At 45.5% G+C, this 18,365-nt stretch overlaps 1 protein-coding gene across 1 annotated transcript in view; it reads left to right on the top strand.

Annotated features, from left to right (window-relative positions):
* Positions 1–395: 395 nt before the first annotated feature.
* SREBF2 (sterol regulatory element binding transcription factor 2) overlaps positions 396–18,365 on the top strand; it is a 62,196-nt gene continuing 44,226 nt past the window's right edge. The window contains exon 1 of the mRNA XM_012741773.3: positions 396–633. Within this exon, the coding sequence (XP_012597227.2) occupies positions 546–633 (88 nt within the window). The 5' untranslated portion in view covers positions 396–545. The remainder of the gene's footprint in view (positions 634–18,365) is intronic.

Genomic DNA, 18,365 nt, shown 5'->3' with positions numbered 1-18,365 from the left:
AATGCGCTCACAGCCCGAGCCGGAGGCGGCCGGCTGTCGCGGGTGGAGGGTGGCCTGTTAACCCTTCAGTCCCACGCCAGGGGACGGACTTGCTTGTGGAGCAGATCCAACGGAAAAGGGAGCGGCTCCCTTAATCAAGTATGAGAAGGTTGGGCAGAGGACCCGGCGGCTACTCTACGCATTCGCTCTGAGACCGCGGGGGGAGGGGCCTCGCTATGCAAATCTGAGCTGCTGATCGATGACGCGCCATCACCCCACGCGCTGCTCCGCGCGCTGATTGGCTGAGACGAGCCTGGTCCCATTGACAACAAACAAGGGGGCGCGCGGCCTGGGGGCGGGGCCGCAAGGGCGAGGGCTGGGGTGGGGAATCCCGCCCCGCCCCTTCCGCGCGGCGCCGGGGCGCAGCGCAAACATGGCGGCGGCTGGCTCGGGCCGGTGAGGCGGTACCGGGCGGAGGCTGTCGGGTGTCATGGGCGGTGGCGGCAGCACCGCCCCCGCGTCTCCCTGAGCGGGACGGCAGGGGGGCCTCTGCGCTGGGCCGGGCGATGGACGAGAGCGGCGAGCTGGTCGGTATGGAGACCATGGAGACCCTCACCGAGCTGGGCGACGAGCTGACCCTGGGGGACATCGACGGTGAGTGGTGGGTGGGTGCGTGGGAGTACGGGGGGCGCGCGGGGAGGAAGGGGTTACGGCGGTGCGCGCGGGTGCGCGTGCGCCCACCCCCAGACAGCACCGGCTCGCGCGGGAAGAACCCCGCGCGCGTGGTCGCCCCGGTGGTCCCCGACCCTTCCGGCGCTGCGAGTGTGAGCCTGTCCCGGCCGCTCCGCGCCGGTCGGTGGGATCTGGGGCGCAGCGGGGCCGAAAGTGGGGAGAGAGTGGCGGGTCCCGAAGTGCGGGGAGCGGCCTGGGGAGAGCGCGCGCGGCCGCCGCCTCCCTCGCGCGCCCACACGCGCTACCCGTCGTCCCGCTCTCCTGCAGCCCGCGGCCGCGGGTCGCACCTGTCACTCCCTGCCCGGCCGCAGGAGCGGCTTTGGGATTCCCGGTACCCAGCCCCCAGTCTCTGCGGCCCCCACCCCTGGTCTTCCCGGGATTGACGGACAGCCCGATCGCCAGGCGCTCTGGGAAACTCTGGGCAGCTGCTGCAGAAGCAGGTTGCTGATGAACCGAGCGGTGGCGGCGGAGTGTGAACGCATCTCTCCAGGATGGAGACCTGGGCGCTCCTGCTGTCACACTGCAAAGGAAATTGAGCAGAAGGAATTTTGAGTTGTTGCCCCTCGGGTACAGGCTGGGGAGCGGGTGGCCTTTGTTCCAGCGGTCTTAACAGTGGAGTGGAAGAGCTGGTAGGAGCCCAGGGATCCTCTTAAAATGCTCTCATTTTGCGACCACGGGAACCAAGGGTTGGAGAGAGTCAGTGACTTTCCCAGGGTCACCCAGCTGGTTACAGATCCCAGTTCTCCTGGTTCCTGAGCCAGTATTGGTTTCTTTGCACCCCACCTTTGGGGGATGAAAAGTCCAGTGAATAAGCTAGTAATCTTAATAACTCTCAGTAGTTGAGATCTGATGTTCTAGGCCCCAAATAGTTTGTATTATTTCACTTATTCTTCACAACAATCCTGAGAGATAGATATTACCCCTATTTTAATATGGTAATTAAAGAAACTGAGGCCAGGAGATGTTGATTTGTTTCACCTTGGAGAGTCCAGAACCCATGCTCTTAAGCAGTAACTCAGATGGATTGTGCTTGTCACTTTACAAAATGCTTTCATGTCCAGGATCTCACTATAACCTAGCAGGCATGTATGATGGCTAAATTCCCATTGTGAAGATGAAGAAAGAGGTAGCAGAAGATTCTCTTCGGGGGGAAGAGATAAATGACAGCCACTAATTGAATAGGATCCATTTGCCATTTTCCCATTTTGCTTTTGTAATATTTCTCCCCTTGGTTTGTCTTTGCTTTGCATTTTGGTTATCGTGGCAGTATGGTAAGACCCTTAATTGAAGCCCCACTTCCAACTACAGACTCTTTGCTAAGTTCTTCTAAATACAGAGATGGGTTAACAAATGGGTAGGTGGTACAGGGGTTCTTGAAACATAACAAGGGCAGCTAATGTGTTAGAGAACTTCTGTGCCAGGCCCTATGTTAAGCACCCATACACATTGATGTTCTCAATCCCTGTAACAACCCTATCTGATAAAAAGGACTGTTACACTAATCATCTCCCTCTCACAGATGCTGAAACTGAGGGCCAGGGTGGTTCATTAACTTACCAAAGATTACGCAGCCGGTAAGACATGCTATATGTCCAAACTGCCTACTGGCAAGGGCACAAAACAAAATTCATGAGCATTTTACATTCCTATTCCATAATCGATTCCTTATTCTTAATTTGTAATGTGTTAAATCACTTAGTGATTAGTACTAACTTTATCCTCATTGCTAAATAAAATGTATACTCTGGAAACTACCACAGTGATTCAGTGTGTTCACAGGTCCCCATACCAGGTTAGGTCCCTGTGGAAGAGGATCCCATCTCTCTGCTCTTCCAGAAGACCTGGCTTATGATAGTACACAAGGCTGTTTCTCAAAATACAGTTCTAGGCCGGGCGAGGTGGCTCAAAAACAACTTTATATCATAGAATGAGCACACATTTCTATTTGGGATGATTTCTAAAGGATGTAATTGCAAAAATCGGACAAATACTAATTGGGAAGGAACAGAAGGTCTCTTCAAGAACCCAGATTGAGATGTGATTAAAAGGCTGTGAAGTTCCCTTCTCTCACTTACAGTTCAAGTGGCTATGATATTCCTTTTTCTGTGTCTTGTCTGGAGATATAACTGGGAGATCTGGAAAGGAAATTACAAAAGGCCCGTGAATCGATAGAGCAAAGAGGAAGAACTTGCCCTACCATATATTAAGATATGCCACAAAACCATAGAAATAAATTAGCGTGGTATCGGAATAAGAACAAAGATACGAGTAGAACAGAAACAGAGCTCTGGGAGGCTGAGGCGGGAGGATCACTCAAGGTCAGGAGTTCAAAACCAGCCTGAGCAAGAGCGAGTCCCCATCTCTACTAAAAATAGAAAGAAATTAATTGGCCAACTAAAAAATATATAGAAAAAAATTAGCCGGGCATGATAGCAAATGGCTGTAGTCCCAGCTACTTGGGAGGCTGAGGCTGGAGGATTGCTTGAGCCCAGGAGTTTGAGGTTGCTGTGAGCTAGGCTGACGCTACGGCACTCACTCTAGCCTGGGCAACAGAGTAAGACTCTAAAAAAAAAAAATACAATTATATACCACAGAAGGAAGTAGTGTGACTATTCTGTCACAAGAGACCTGGGGGCTGGGTTTGATGTTCAGCTGATCAACAGGTATTCAAGTGCTGGCTGTGGTTTCTGAGCTGTAAGGAACAATGAGGATAGGAAGGAGAGTTTTATAGCCTTGTGGAGCTTGACATGAATAACAAACTGTAATGCTAGTATAGAACAGCTCACAATTGTACAGGCAGTAAGTGAAAGGCAGCCGTGAGGGTAGCCTGGTAAAGTCTGACTTATCAGAAAGACCACACCAAGGAGGGAGCTCTTGACCTGGCCAGGCCTCAGAGGACAAGAAGGGTTAGGCAGGCTGAAGTTCAGTGATCTCCGCAGATACTTGATACTCACCCATCTGTTCCCTTTACTGAATGTTAGCTCCATGAGGGCAGGGACCTTTGTTTTGTTCATACTGAATTCTGTGCACATAGAACAGTGCCTGGCACAGTGAGGATGCCCACTAAATATCTGTGGAATGCCTGAATGAATCCAGTGATCTTAGGCTGGGCAGGATACTAAGTTGCACTGGATATGGTTTGGGGTTGGAATAGATCAAGGGTAGTCAGCTTAGATCAGGCATCCTCAAACTACAGCTGGCGGGCCACATGCGGGTGTTTTTGCCTGTTTGTTTTTGTACTTCAAAATAAGATATGTGCGGTGTGCACAGGAATTTGTTCATAGTTTTTTTTAAAACTATAGTCCGGCCCTCCAACAGTCTGAGGGACAGTGAACTGGCCCCCTGTTTAAAAAGTTTGAGGACCCCTGGCTTAGATTCTTCTAGGAGCCAGTCAGGTGAGGAAGGGGAGAGATAGTGAGTGTGAGTACGTTTAGTTTCTTTGTATGCGTATGGTGGGGATAAGGGGTACTTGAAACCTAGAGAGTTCATGCCTGCCTCCAGGAGGGGCAGGCAGGCAGGAAGCCTTGGTTGCACAAAGTCTACTCTGCTCTGGTCCATTGGTACCCTTAGTGGGTATGGGCTCAAGGAAGCCAGATCCATCTGATTCACTCCTTCAGCACATCTCTTGAGTGGCTTCTAAGTACCCTCATAATGGACAAAGTGCTGAGGACAACTTTGAACAAGGCAGACAAGGTTTCCTCTCTCTCAGGAAGCTTAACTTCTGTTTTTCATTTGTTTGTTTGGTTTGGTTTGGTTTTTTGAGAGAATCTCACTCTGTTGCCCCGGCTAGAGTGCTGTGGCGTCAGCCTAGCTCACAGCAACCTCAGACTCCTGGGCTCAAGCGATCCTTCTGCTTCAGCCTCCTAAGAAGCTGGGACTACAGGCATGCACCATCATGCCTGGCTAATTTTTTTTTTCTTTCTATTTTTGGTAGAGACGGAATCTCATTCTTGGTCAGGTTGGTCTTGAATTCCTGAGCTCAAAACAATCCACCTGCGTTGGCCTCCCAGAGTGCTAGGATGGAAGCTTAACTTCTTGAGGAAATACAAGTTAAATAAAGTAAATGAACAACTTTCGTGGGGCACTGCAAAAAAAATAAAATTGAGCCATATTACAAAGAGTGACTGAGGTCACCTACTTTAGACTTGGTTGTCCAGGGAGGCCTTTTGGAAGAGGTATCATCAGCATCTCCTTTTCAAAAAATGGCCAAGTCTGGATTTTATGTGAAATCTCCAGATTTTTATATGTTGGCTCAATTTTTTAAAAAATATACTATAGGTTCCCAGGTGTTGCTAGTTGATCTCCAGGGCCTTGTTCTGCTGCAGAATGTTCTACTGTCCCAGGTCCCCAGGTCTCTTGTGATAGAATAGCTATACCACATCCTTTGTGTTGTATGTCTGTACTTTGAGAAAGAACTTCATGCGCTGTTATACACCAGGTCTTCTGGAAGGGCAGAGAGGTAGGATCCTCTTCCACTGGGATCAGGAAAGGCACAGTCATAGAGGTGAACTTTTTGCTGAACCCAAAAGGATGGGTGGCAGGAGCAACATGACAAGCATGTGGAAGGAGTTGCACCAAGCCTCCTCTAGAAATGAAAGATTACTAGAGATTTCTTGAAATACACAGTGTATAAGGAATCTGAGGGGTGAATTAGAGCCAAACTGTGCTCCCTGTAAGGAGAGAACATATTAATCACGGGTTTTAAGAAAATTCAACTGTGGTGATAGGCAAGGAAGATTGGAGGCAGGGAGACCAATTAGGAAACTGCAGCCATCTGGGTGTGAGATGATGATACTTAAAAGGAACGGGCTGGGCGCTGTGGCTCACACATGTAATCCTAGCACTTTGGGAGGCTGAGGCTGGAGGATCGGTTGAGGCCAGGAGTTTGAGACCAGCCTGGGCAGTAGCTATATTTTCTCTACAAAAAATAGAACAATTAGTTGGATATGGTGGGATGTGCCTGTAGTCCAAGCTACTACATGCTGATGCAAGAGGATCACTTGAGACCAGGAGTTCAAGACTAGCCTGGGCAACCTAGCAAGACTCTGTCTCTAAAAATATAAAAATAAAAAGTTAGCTGGGCATAGTGATGCGTGCCAGAAGGCTGAAATAGGGGGATTGCTTGAGCAGAGGACTTGGAGGCTGCAGTGAGTTATGAGGACACCACTGCATACCAGCCTGGGCGACAGAGAACTCCATCTCTTTAAAAAAAGAAAAATCCTGGGCATGACAGGACTGGTCCTTAGTGAAGGCATGACTCTGAAGGCATGACTCTGAAGGCAGAACAGGGGCAGAATTCTAAGATCCCATTAAGGCTTTGAGCCTGGGGCACTGGGAGAGTTCAGAAGCCTGCAGGAAGGGCTAGTTTGGGGAGATAATGAAAATTTTTCTTTTCTTTCTTTCTTTTTTTTTTTGAGACAGAGTCTCACTCTGTTGGCCGGCCTAGAGTGCTGTGGCATCAGCCTAGCTCACAGCAACCTCAAACTCCTGGGCTCAAGCAATCCTTCTGCCTCAGCCTCCCGAGTAGCTGGGACTACAGGCATGTGCCACCATGCCCAGCTAATTTTTTTCTATATATTTTTAGTAGGCCAATTAATTTCTTTCTATTTATAGTAGAAACGGGGTCTCGCTCTTGCTCAGGCTGGTTTTGAACTCCTGACCTTGAGTGATCCTCCCACCTCGGCCTCTCAGAGTGCTAGGATTACAGGCATGAGCCATGGCACCTGGCCCTGAAAATTTTTCTTAAATGGGCTGAAACTGAGGTGCCTGGGTGTGATGTAGTAGGAAACGAGAGGCCAGATACTCAGAAGTTCAAAACCGATGGAGATTGAGTAGTCACTGTTGATGAGTTGAGGATAAAGATGAGAGAAGAGAACTGAGAGGTTTGAGGTGAGGAAAGTGTAATAAACTAAGAGGAAGTGAGCTTTTCAAGTAGTGGTCAGTAGCTGGGCGCGGTGGCTCACGCCTGTAATCCTAGCTCTCTGGGAGGCCGAGGCGGGCGGATTGCTCGAGGTCAGGAGTTCGAAATCAAGTAGTGGTCAGTGAATGATGGAGACAGGACAGCAAAGATGACAGAGCCATGAAAGTCATAGGATTTAGTAATTAAGTGATTGACCTTTAACAGAGCAGTCAGGTGAGGGGGTCGAAGGCTAGATAAACTGGGAAGGAGTCAGAAGTGAAGTGGGAGCTGGGCAAGTAGAGGCAGCTGTTCTGTTTGGAGGTTGAAGAATTTTTTCCATGAGCTAATCTGCTTTCTGTCTTTATGAGTTTGCCTATTCTGAACATTTCATAAATGTCATCAGACAACATGTGACTTCTTAGCAGTATGTTGTCCAGGTCCATGCATGTCACAGTGTAATGTTCTATTGTACAGCTACATCACATTTTGTTTATCCACCCAACAGTTGATGGACATGTGGGCTGTTTCCACTCTTTGGCTATTATGAATGAAGCAGCTGTGACCATTTGTGTACAAGCTTCTGTGTGGACATAGGTGTTCATTTCTCTTGGGTAGATCTTCTACGTTTTTTGCTGTTGTTTGTGTTTTCCAAGGGCTTATAACAGCTCCATTTATTCACTCGCTTGGTTTCTATGTTCCTATAACTAACTCAGCCCTAAATTAGTGTGGTGATCAGTTCTCTTTTTTCCTGGAGCCCTCCCTCTTTTTGCCCCATCTGATGGTGATTGTTTACCAAGGTAAGTGGAGGTATGCTTCCCTCCTTGGGACAGCCCCTAACCATAACCCTGGGGTGACGGTGAAGCTCCTGTTTCCTAGTTCTTGGTTCTTTATTCCCTGGTTTTGATGGAGCACAATCTCTAGTAACTTCTTAAGAAAGAATACTTGGAGGTAAATTTTTGAGGCCTTACCTGTCTAAAAATACCTTTACTCTGACCTCACCCCAATTTCATAGCCTGGCTGAGTTTGGAACTTTCGGTTGAACATAGTTTTATATCATAATTTTGAAGGCAGTACCTGATCATCTTCTCATCTGATACCATTTTGAATCTTGATCCTTCGCGTGTGACCTGTTTTCTCTTCTGGAATATTTTAGGATCTTGCTGTTCTGGTGTTCCATGGTGTTCCAATCCTTGGTGTTCTGGATTCCATGACGATGTTCCTTGATATGACTGGGCTGTCAGTCACTGTCCCTACCTAGTGGGTCTCTGGAGAGCTGTGTCCGATACCTGCATTCATGCAGGCCTCCTGCTGGTAGCCCACTCTGTACCCACCCTGCAGAGCAGCTTTCAGTTCCTGAGCCTTTCCATGGCACTGTCTTGGACCTCTTCTGGCTTCCTTCTCCCTGCAAATACCCAGTTTCATCTTTGGCAAGGAACCCTGTCAGTACCTGGCACTGAATAGTACTCTGTGAAGGTGTGTCTGATGAGGAAAGGAAAGCACTTCCCGTTCAGTTTGGTTATTCACGTCATTGAGAAGGGTGGAGTGGCCAACTGGGTGAGCTAGGCATGAGCTCGGGGATGATTGTGGGCAGCACCACTGGGAGGTAGAGGTGAGGAGAAGGGATAGAAACTGACTTCACGTTTCTGCAGTGAGTGGTGCTTTAGAAAAACTGCTCAGTGAGGTGAAACACAGGTCTACTTTTTACTCTGTGTATACCTTTTTAAAGACATAGCTTTGTTGACACTTGAGTGTATATCACTGTCACTAATGTTTGGTTGAAAGCTTTTGTTGTCCAGAGCTTATTTATTTTCCATCCATTTTTAGCTCCTGGTCTCATCCAGTCACATATCCTGGGACCTACTTTATGGGGTTACTCAGACCACCAAACCAAAGTCCCCTTGGGTTTTTCCTCCTTCCTCTGTTTTTTTGGCCTCTCCCTTAACAAACATTCTCTGCATTCACACCCAGGCCTTTGGCCTAACGTTCTTGAGTGCTGCCTCCCTTTCATCGAACAATGGTTTTTTTGTTTTTTTTTTTGGAGATAGAGTCTCACCCTGTTGCCCAGGCTAGAGTGCCATGGTGTCAGCAACCTCCAACACCTCCAACTCCTGGGCTCAAGCGATCCTTCTGCCTCAGCCTCCCCAGTAGCTGGGACTACAGGCATGCGCCACCATGCCTGGCTAATTTTTTCTATGTATTTTTAGTTGTCCAGCCAATATCTTTCTAATTTTAGTCGAGACGGGGGTCTCGCTCTTGCTCAGGCTGGTCTCAAACTCCTGACCTCCTGCGATCCTCCCGCCTCATCCACCCAGAGTGCTAGGATTACAGGCCCCAGCCTCATGCCTTTTTTTTTTTTTTTTTTTTTTTTGAGACAGAGTCTCACTTTGTTGCCCAGGCTAGAGTGAGTACCGTGGCGTCAGCCTAGCTCACAGCAACCTCAAACTCCTGGGCTCAAGCGATCCTTCTGCCTCAGCCTCCCAAGTAGCTGGGACTACAGGCATGCACCTCCATGCCCGGCTAATTTTTTCTATATTTTTTTAGTTGGCCAATTAATTTCTTTCTATTTATAGTAGAGACGGGGTCTCACTCTTGCTCAGGCTGGTTTTGAACTCCTGAACTTGAGCAATCCTCCTGCCTTGGCCTCCCAGAGTACTAGGATTACAGGCGTGAGCCACTGCGCCCGTCCAGCATTTTTTAAAAAGTATATTTTTGCTTCTTTCTCAACTACATCTTTTCTCTCCTCAAATTTGTAATTGAAAAAGAAAATTCTTAAGCAACTATATTCAGTTAGAACTATCTGAATATCAAATTTGTTCATGTCCTTCTACATTGTTGTCTGAACTTTGTTGATGTACACAAACATCCTAACATTTTCACATACAGGTTGGTATACGTTGAAATAGTTGAGGTATGGTGGCCATATAATCTAATGTAATGAATCCATCCAGTAGGCAAACACTTACATACCCATGTACCTGTTGAACATTTTCATTGTTTGCAATTTTTCTTTAACATGAGCACTGTTGCTCTGAACACTTAGGAACCAGTCACTTTGGAGTTAGTTGATGAGTATTTTTCTTGGAGAGGAGTCTTCATGTAAAGAGAAGAAATTACCAGAAGTGGGATTGTTGGGTCAAAGTGAGGATGGTGCTCTCTCAGTCACAGATGTTGCAAGAATCCCGTGAGATAAAATATAAAAGGAAGGGGCAGGAACTAACATTCTCTTCTGGCTCTGCATGTATTTGTAGTTTTGTTAGATACTGCCAAACTGCTGTCCATAGTGGTGGTTCCACTTTATACCTTCACCAGTGTGTAGGAAAGGGCCTGTTTCCCCATAGCTTCTAGGCACAGTCCAGTTGGGACTCTTTATTCTGCCTATCTCTTTGCCATACTTTTGCCAGTGTAGAGCTCACACCACTCCCACCCCCAACGCTGCACATATGCAGACCCCTCTGCCCTGGCCTCTTGGCTCCTCACTCGACTTCTCTGGACTCAGGACCACTGGACAGTCAGTGGGTGATGACCAACTTCCTGAGCCATCCCTTCCAGTGCCTCAGATGTCCTCTTTGCTTGCCTAGGACCCTGGTGGTTGGGATTGTCTCACACTTCTCTGCTTTGAATTTCTTGGAGTGATCCTTCATCTGGTTTGCCTGCTCTCTTTACTTTTAAAATTGCTCTCTAAGGTACATACAGCAGCTCCTTATTTTCAGTCCTTTGCTTCGGGGCACTGGGAGAATGGTTTCTTATTTTATATTGTTTCTTTGGAACTCTGTTCCTGTCTGAATTTTCTTTCACATAGTTTCAGGGTAGCAGCCCTTGCTGCCCACAAATTTCATTGCATTGTCACATAAAAATTCTTTGGGGCTTTCCATCACTCATAGTATTCTAGAAGTTGCTTCATTTCACTGTAATTCTCTTAAGACCACCTTTCACCAAAATCTGCAGATATTTTAGGAAATGCCCTTTTGTTATGAATAGCCTCATTTCTCAGAATACTTTGATTTGGGTTTTTAAAAATCAATCATGGTAGTTTTTCTGAGCTAGTTGGGGGCTTTCTGTTTATTTCTCTGACAGGGCTGGACACTCAGCTTGAGATAGTTGTTTTCTATTGTGTTTAATTCTTTTTATATGCATATACAGTCATGCACCACCTGATGATGTTTCAGTCAACAATGGACCACATATACAATGGTGAATCCTATAAGATTATAATGGGGCTGAAAAATTCCTATTCCCTATATGAGGTTGTAGCTGTCATAATGTAATAGTGAGCACATTATTCACATGTTTGTGGTGATGCTGGGGTAAACAAACCTGCGCTGCCAGTCATAGAAAGGTATAGCACACAATTATGTACAGTTCAAAGTACCTGATAATAAATGGCTGTGTTACTGGTTTATGCACCTAATATACTATATTTTTATCGTTATTTTATTTTATTTTTATTTAACAGCGACTACATGGCAATTTATTATTATTTTAGAGTATGCTTCTCTAGTTATAAAAAAAATTTATTGTAGAACAGCCTCAGGCAGGTCCTTCAGGAGATATGCAGAAGAAGGCATTGTTATCATAGGAGATCACAGCGCCATGCTTGTTATTTTATTTTATTTTATTTTATTTTATTTTATTTTATTTTTGAGACAGAGTCTCGCTTTGTTGCCCAGGCTAGAGTAAGTGTCATGGCATCAACCTAGCTCACAGCAACCTCAAACTCCTGGGCTCAAGCAATCCTGCTGCCTCGGCCTCCCAAGTAGCTGGGACTACAGGCATGCACCACCATGCCCTGCTAATTTTTTCTATATATATTAGTTGGCCAATTAATTTCTTTCTATTTTTAGTAGAGATGGGGTCTCGCTCTTGCTTTGGCTAGTCTCGAACTCCTGACCTTGAGCAATCCTCCCGCCTCGGCCTCCCAGAGTGCTAGGATTACAGACATGAGCCACTGCACCTGGCCTCCCATGCTTGTTATTGACCCTGACAAGTGTGGAGGTAGAAGACAGTGATATTGAAGATCCTGACCCTGTATAGGCCTAGGCTAATGTGTGTGTTTGCGTCTTAGTTTTCAACAAAACTAAGATATAAAAAAAGTTTAAAAAATAAAAAATTTTAAAAGTAGAAAATAGCTTATAAAATAAAGATATAAAGAAAGAAAATATTTTTATGTACCTGTACAATGTACTTGTGTTTTAAGCCAAACATTTGAGTCAAAGCATTTTTAAAAAATTAAGTTTATCAAATATAAAAGTTATGGTAAACTAAGGTTAACTTATTGTTGAAGAAAGAAAAATTTTTTTTATGAATGTAGTATAGCCTAAGTGTACAGTATTGACAAAGTCTGCAGTAGTTGTACAGTAATATCCTAGGCCTTCACATTCACTCACCACTCCCGCACTGACTCACCCAGAGCAACTTCGTCCTGCAAGTCATGGGACATGTCTAATACAGGTGTACCATTTTTTGTCTTTTATACCTTATTTTTACTGTACCTTTCCCATGTGTAGATAAATTTAGATACAAAAATGCTAAACATTGTGTTACAGTTGCCTACAGTATTCAGTACAGTAACTTGCTGTACAGATGTGTAGCCTGGGAGCAATAGGCTATGCCATTTAGCCTAGGTTTGTAGTAGGCTATACCATCTAGGTGTGTGTTAGTACACCCTATGATGTTTACACGTCCATGAAGTCGTGTAACAACACTATTCTCAGAACATATCCCCATTGTTAAGTGACGTATGACTGACATACGTGTTTACCAAGAGGTTTCTGCTCTGTGCTGGGTACTTAAAGTGACTTCTTGGTCCCACAGCACTTTTCTGAGCTTCAGTTTCCTCTGTAGGGTGGGTATTGGGGATATGTACATCATAAGTGCTACAAGAATTAAGTAAACTTAAGCACTCTTCTGTCTCTATGTGAGAATGAATGAGGAACTGAATGAACATCAATTTGCAAGTTGATTTAGGACCAAGGGGTCTTTTTTTAGAATACGGTTTTAGAATGTTTATTTTTCCCTTTTGAAAGGGCTTTTGTAGGTGTGGTGGGCAGGACACAGAGGAGTAGTCACAGAGTGCTGTGTAAAGTGTTCCACTTCTGGACCACAAGACTGAAGGGTTAAATTTTGTTGACATGATGGAATTTTTTAAAGAGTAGCAGGATCCCAGAGCCTGGGCCTCAAGGTAAGGCTCCCCGGGGAACTTCTGTTTTAGAAACTAATCCTAAACCATTGAAGGACTTGCAAATTGGAAAACAGAGCTCTTTCTGCATATCTTAGGCCTTGAGAATGGCTAATGAATATGAGTCTAAATGTCACAATCTTGCTCCTCCATCTGTCCGTGGAACAGGTCTGTTGGGTTCAGGTTCTGGTTTGGAACAGTGATGAAACTCTGAGCTGCTGCACCACATGTGGAGCTGCCTTGCTAAACTGATGTCTGCCCAGCTCAGGCCCTCGGAAGCCCTGTGCTTCACATAAATCCTTCTGATACGTTTGTCTTCCTAACAGTGCTGTGAGATCGGTGCCTGATTTTTATGTCCATTTCCATAGGCACAGATAAAGGCACTGAGAGAAATAAAATGATTTGCCTGAAATTTCCTTTGCTGAAGAAGTGAAGTTGAACTTGGGTCTTCTGGTGTGGGATCCCATACTCCTCCCTGCCCGGTGAGAGTGAGGTGCGAGATGCCCTGACTCTGGAAGCCTGTCTGTTGAGGAGCCCTTTCTCTGGTCAGAAGTTGTTTTTAAATTAAAAAAAAAAAATCATTGCTTCGATCCATCTCAGCACAAATATGAATCCACTATGTTCATGGCATAGTGCTAGAGGGTTTTAAAGATGAATGAAATGGTTCCTATTTTCAGGGAGCTCACATTTAAACATCCAGCCATCATACAAAGAAAAGTGCAGCAGAGGCCATAACAGAGGAACAACTCCAAATTCTTGGAGCACTAAGGAAAGGAATTAGGAGAATCTTCACAGGCACTTTGGCATTTGGGCTGAGTTGTGAAGAGGGAGTGAATAGGGTTTTACAAGGTAAATGAAAGGGCAGGATGTTCATTTAAATATTTAATAGAATTGGACCAATGTTGGGAATCGTTTGGCATGTTCTGGGAACTAGTGAATCAGTGTGGCCAGGGTGTATAGTAAGAGGTTCTTAAACTTGAATGTGTCTGTGAACTCCCAGGGTATGCCCCCAAAGATCTGAATCTAGACGGTCTAGGACGTTATCCAACAGGGGCGCCTAACCAGTGGAGGCGGCAGGATCAGAGAGCACTTCTCGGGGAGGTACCTTATAAGCTGAAGTCTAAAGGATGCGGGGGTGGACGGAGAGAGGAACCGTGTCCAGGCCGAGTGAACAGCCTATTTGAAGGGCTTGACCAGTGCTGGTGCTTGGGTGTTTGGATTTTTTGCATACTACACTGTTGATAACTGTGTTATCTTCCTCCAGCACAGCTTTTGGTCAGGTGCCTCCTTGCTTCAGTGTGTTCTTTGTCAGTCAGGATTGTTGGTGATAAGCCACAGAAGCTGCTTCTAGCTAGCTTGAACAGAAAAGGAGTTTACTGGAAGGGTGGTGACCAGAAAAACTGGAGGACCAGATTTGGAAAATGGGCCAGAGACAAGGGTGGCTCCTTGTTAGGATCCCACCACCTTGATGATCTATATATCGTTCCTGATTTTCTGGATCATTCCCTCAAGAGTCACATTCTTGGCCAGGCGCAGTGGCTCACGCCTGTAACCCTAGCACTCTGGGAGGCCGAGGCGGGAGGAATGCTCGAAGTCAGGAGTTCGAAACCAGCCTGAGCAAGAGCGAGACCCCGCCTCTACTATAAATACAAAGAAATTAATTGGCCAACCAATATATATAGAAAAAGTTAGCCGGGCATGGTGGCACATGCCTGTAGTCCCAGCTACTCAGGAGGCTGAGGCAGGAGGATTGCTTAAGCCCAGGAGTTTGAGGTTGCTGTGAGCTAGGCTGATGCCACGGCACTCACTGTAGCCTGGGCAACAAAGCGAGACTCTGTCTCAAAAAAAAAAAAAGTCACACTTTTGATGGGAGTGTGCGTTCATCAGAGCAGGAAGCCTTACCTCCCTACAAGACTGTGCGCCGGATCCTCCAAAGGAATCAGGGTGCTCATGGGAGGGTTGAGTCTGATGACGAACTAATGAAACACAAGTGGCAAATGTCCACTAGGTTTTCTGTGCCTCTCCTCACCTCTGAAATGTCTTTGGTGGCAGTAAGGCTTTTCACAGTTTAACTATAGGCAGCTCCATCTCTCTGCTTTGCCGCATGCTCTCCCTGCTGCAGCAGCTTGCAGGGCATCTCCTGATGCTGTGGTTTTGTTCCAGCTCTTTCCTTTGTCTGGGATACCCTTCTCTTTACCTTATAAAACTTTTCATCCTTTAAGCTCAGCTTTCACTGCCTGCTTGGATCAGTCCTTTCTCTACTCTCTGATAGCACTTTCTTTGTGAGGCACTTGTCTCTTCTCACCCTTGTCACAGTTTATGGAGTTGGTTGAGTTTCTCTGTGAGATGGAGAGGTGGGAAGAAGACCAATACTTTTCAGTCCTTGCTCTGTGCTGGGTTGGACGCAAGGCATTTAGGATCCTCCAGCTCCCAGCACGTGGGACACAGCATACGCGGTGTTGCCTGATTTAATAACCTGCTTTGTAAGTATTATTTTTCTCCTTAGTCTTAGATTTGGAAGTATAGTAATGAATGGAAGAGTAGGATGATGGGTTGTTGAGGTCTTTTGCCTGAATGGTTTAAGGACTGAAAAAGATTGAGGTCTCCTGCTTTGTGACTCTGACTCCAGGAAGACAGGTGAAGTGGCTTGTGCCTGACTTTGTTGATAGGGGCACCCTGTCATTGTAACTTGCAAGGGCCTTGTCTTGCAGAACAGGATCACGCAGGATTGGTTCCTTGGAGTCTTGCTCAACTTTCAGTCTCTTGTTTTAAGAGAGTGAAAGAGAACAGTGTGATGCCAGGGTGGGAGCAGACAAGAGAGTTGGGAAATACAAGAAAGACCTGGGATGACACATTCGTGCCTTTCTGAGCTTGGCCCCAAGCTCGTTCACTCTATTCATTCGTGAATGAAGCACTTACTGAACACCTGCCCAAAGCCAGGCTCTGTTTGGTGATATCCCTGCGGTAATAGAACCAAAGCATGCGCGTTGTGTGGTGGCTAGGAGCTTGGCTTTACATCCCAGGTCTACTGCCTGCTGACTGTGTGACATTGGACGAGTTATACTTAGCCTCTCTGGACCTCATTTTCCTTATTTGTAAGAGACGATAATGGCATCTACCTCACAGTTTTGTGGAGAATAAACGAAGAAATCTATGTAAAGTGTTTAATGTAATTGCTGACATAGTAAGAGCTCAGTAAATGTTAACAATTCCTATGCTGTTTATTATTACCATTATTACTAACTGACGTGGGCTTTTTCTTCTTGATTGTTCTCAGAGTCTACCCTTGACCTCTTTCTAAGAGCAAGCAGTTCAAAATAATAAATGGAATAAGATGGACAGCTTTTCCAATGTGGGTATCAAGAATCTGCCACCTCTAATTTAGCATTAAGTAAGAATTAGAGTCCCTGGCTGGGTGGGGCCTTGCATGGGTGGGGGCTGGGTTGTTGACTGCAGCATTCTAGAGCCTAACTTGGGGTGGGGCAACCCCAATGAGGAACTCCTGAGAGGAAGCACCTCACTGTCATGGTTTGAGGTGACTTTTGGAGCATGGTGCTTGAGCAAAGAGCAGAGGGCTTGGAGGAGGGAGAAAGGCTCCTAACTCTGCCCTTCACTCACCTACCTGCCTGAGATCGCGTGCTGGTCACCCTCCCCCCTTTGGACTTGGACTTGTTTTATAACAGCTAACTACCCCCAAATAGCACTTTTCAAGACTTATGTGCCATTCACTATCCTAAGTGTTTTTTCCCTAAGTGTTTGAAACAGCTACCTTACAGAGTAGGTGATTTTGAAGATTATGTAACACAATATGTTTGAAAGTGCCTAGCAAGGTGTTAGAAGCAAAAACAATGGAGCGATGGTGCTGATGAAGTTATTTTTCACTTTAAAAAATCACATTTAATGGGAAGCCGAGGCGAGTGGATCGCTCAAGGTCAGGAGTTCGAAACCAGCCTGAGTGAGACCCTATCTCTACTAAAAATAGAAAGAAACTAATTGACCAACTAAAAAAATATATATACAAAAAATTAGCCAGGCATGGTGGCGCATTCCTGTAGTCCCAGCTATTCGGGAGGCTGAGGCAGCAGGATTGCTTGAGCCCAGGATATTGAGGTTGCTGTGAGCTAGGCTGACTCCACGGCACTCACTCTAGCCTGAGCAACAAAGTGAGACTCTGTCTCAAAAAAGAAAATCACATTTAAACTTTGTATATAAATACACACATGTACTCAGACATGAGGTAAATAGCAATAAAAAAACAGCAACAGCTCTGTGTGTGTGTGTGTGTGTGTATGTGTGTGTGTGTGTGTGTGTGTGTGTGTGTGTGTGTGTTGCCCAGGCTGGTCTCAACTACCTGGCCTTAAGCAATCCTACCTTGTCCTCCCAAAGTGTTGGGATTACCAGTATGAGCCACCATACCGACCAACAACAGCTTTTTAAGCAAGATTCCAACAGATTCCTCTTGCACCACCCACCTCTTTTTATCCTAACACTTTGCACCCAGTCCCAGCAGATGTTCACACAGGGTTTCTCCACCAGAATATATGTGCCTCTTAAAGGCATTTATTTTTGTATCTGGTACATAGTAGGATCTCAGTTAATGTTTTTTAAGTGAATGTCTTAAGGGATGTGTCTTTTATTGCTTCGTTCTTTATTTAAAGAGAAACTGTTCTAGAAAAGTGCATCTCGTCCAGCCAGAAGGTCTCATTTGGAGAATAATTTAATAATTTGAGTGAGAAGGTATACTTGTAAAATATAGCAAGGCAAAAGTATCTCTTCCCCTTCCTCTTGGTGGGTCAGTTAACATACATGCTTACTCTTAAATTGATCTTCCATTAGCATTGAAATTAATACTGAAAGTAATGAGATGGATTACCTAAACACCCCTCTATAGTCACCCCCAAATTTTCCTTTATTATTACTCCAGGTCTATCTTACAGCTTTCTCTCAAGTTATAACAAATATAAATGTAAAATCTAAGAAATGTTTGTATTGGAATGAGGGAAATATGGGTAGAGGAGAGAGACTCAGACAAACCTAATTACAGATCTAAATTTGAATCTCAGCTCAGCCATTTTGTACTTTATGTGGGGAATTGGGGCAAATTATCTAATTTCTTTGAACGTCAGTTTCCTCACTTATAAAACAGAATCATATGGTCTCAGGGTTAATGTAAAGTACTAAGTACATGTCGGTGGTAGCTGTTGGTATGTTGGCCACATGGAATCAATATAAATGAATTTAATTTCAGTTGTAATCACCTCCATACATTTAAATAAAATATGAATTTTTTTTTTTTTGAGGCAGTCTTTCACTTTGTTGCCCTCGCTAGAGTGCCGTGGCATTAGCCTCACCGACAGCAACCTCAAACTCCTGGGCTCAAACAATCCTTCTGCCTCAGCCTCCCAAGTAGCTGGGACTACAGACGTGTGCCACCATGCCTAGCTAATTTTTTTCTCTATATATTTTTAGTTGGCCAGTTAATTTCTTTCTATTTATAGTAGAGACAGGGTCTCGATCTTGCTCAGGCTGGTCTTGAACTCCTGACCTTGAGTGATCCTCCTGCCTCGGCCTCCCAGAGTG

This window comes from Microcebus murinus, chromosome 10 (genome assembly GCF_040939455.1).
Source record: "Microcebus murinus isolate Inina chromosome 10, M.murinus_Inina_mat1.0, whole genome shotgun sequence".
Lineage (NCBI taxonomy): Eukaryota > Metazoa > Chordata > Mammalia > Primates > Cheirogaleidae > Microcebus > Microcebus murinus.
The sequence above is the reverse complement of the archived record's forward strand: the minus strand, read 5'-3'. Positions and strand labels throughout refer to the sequence as shown.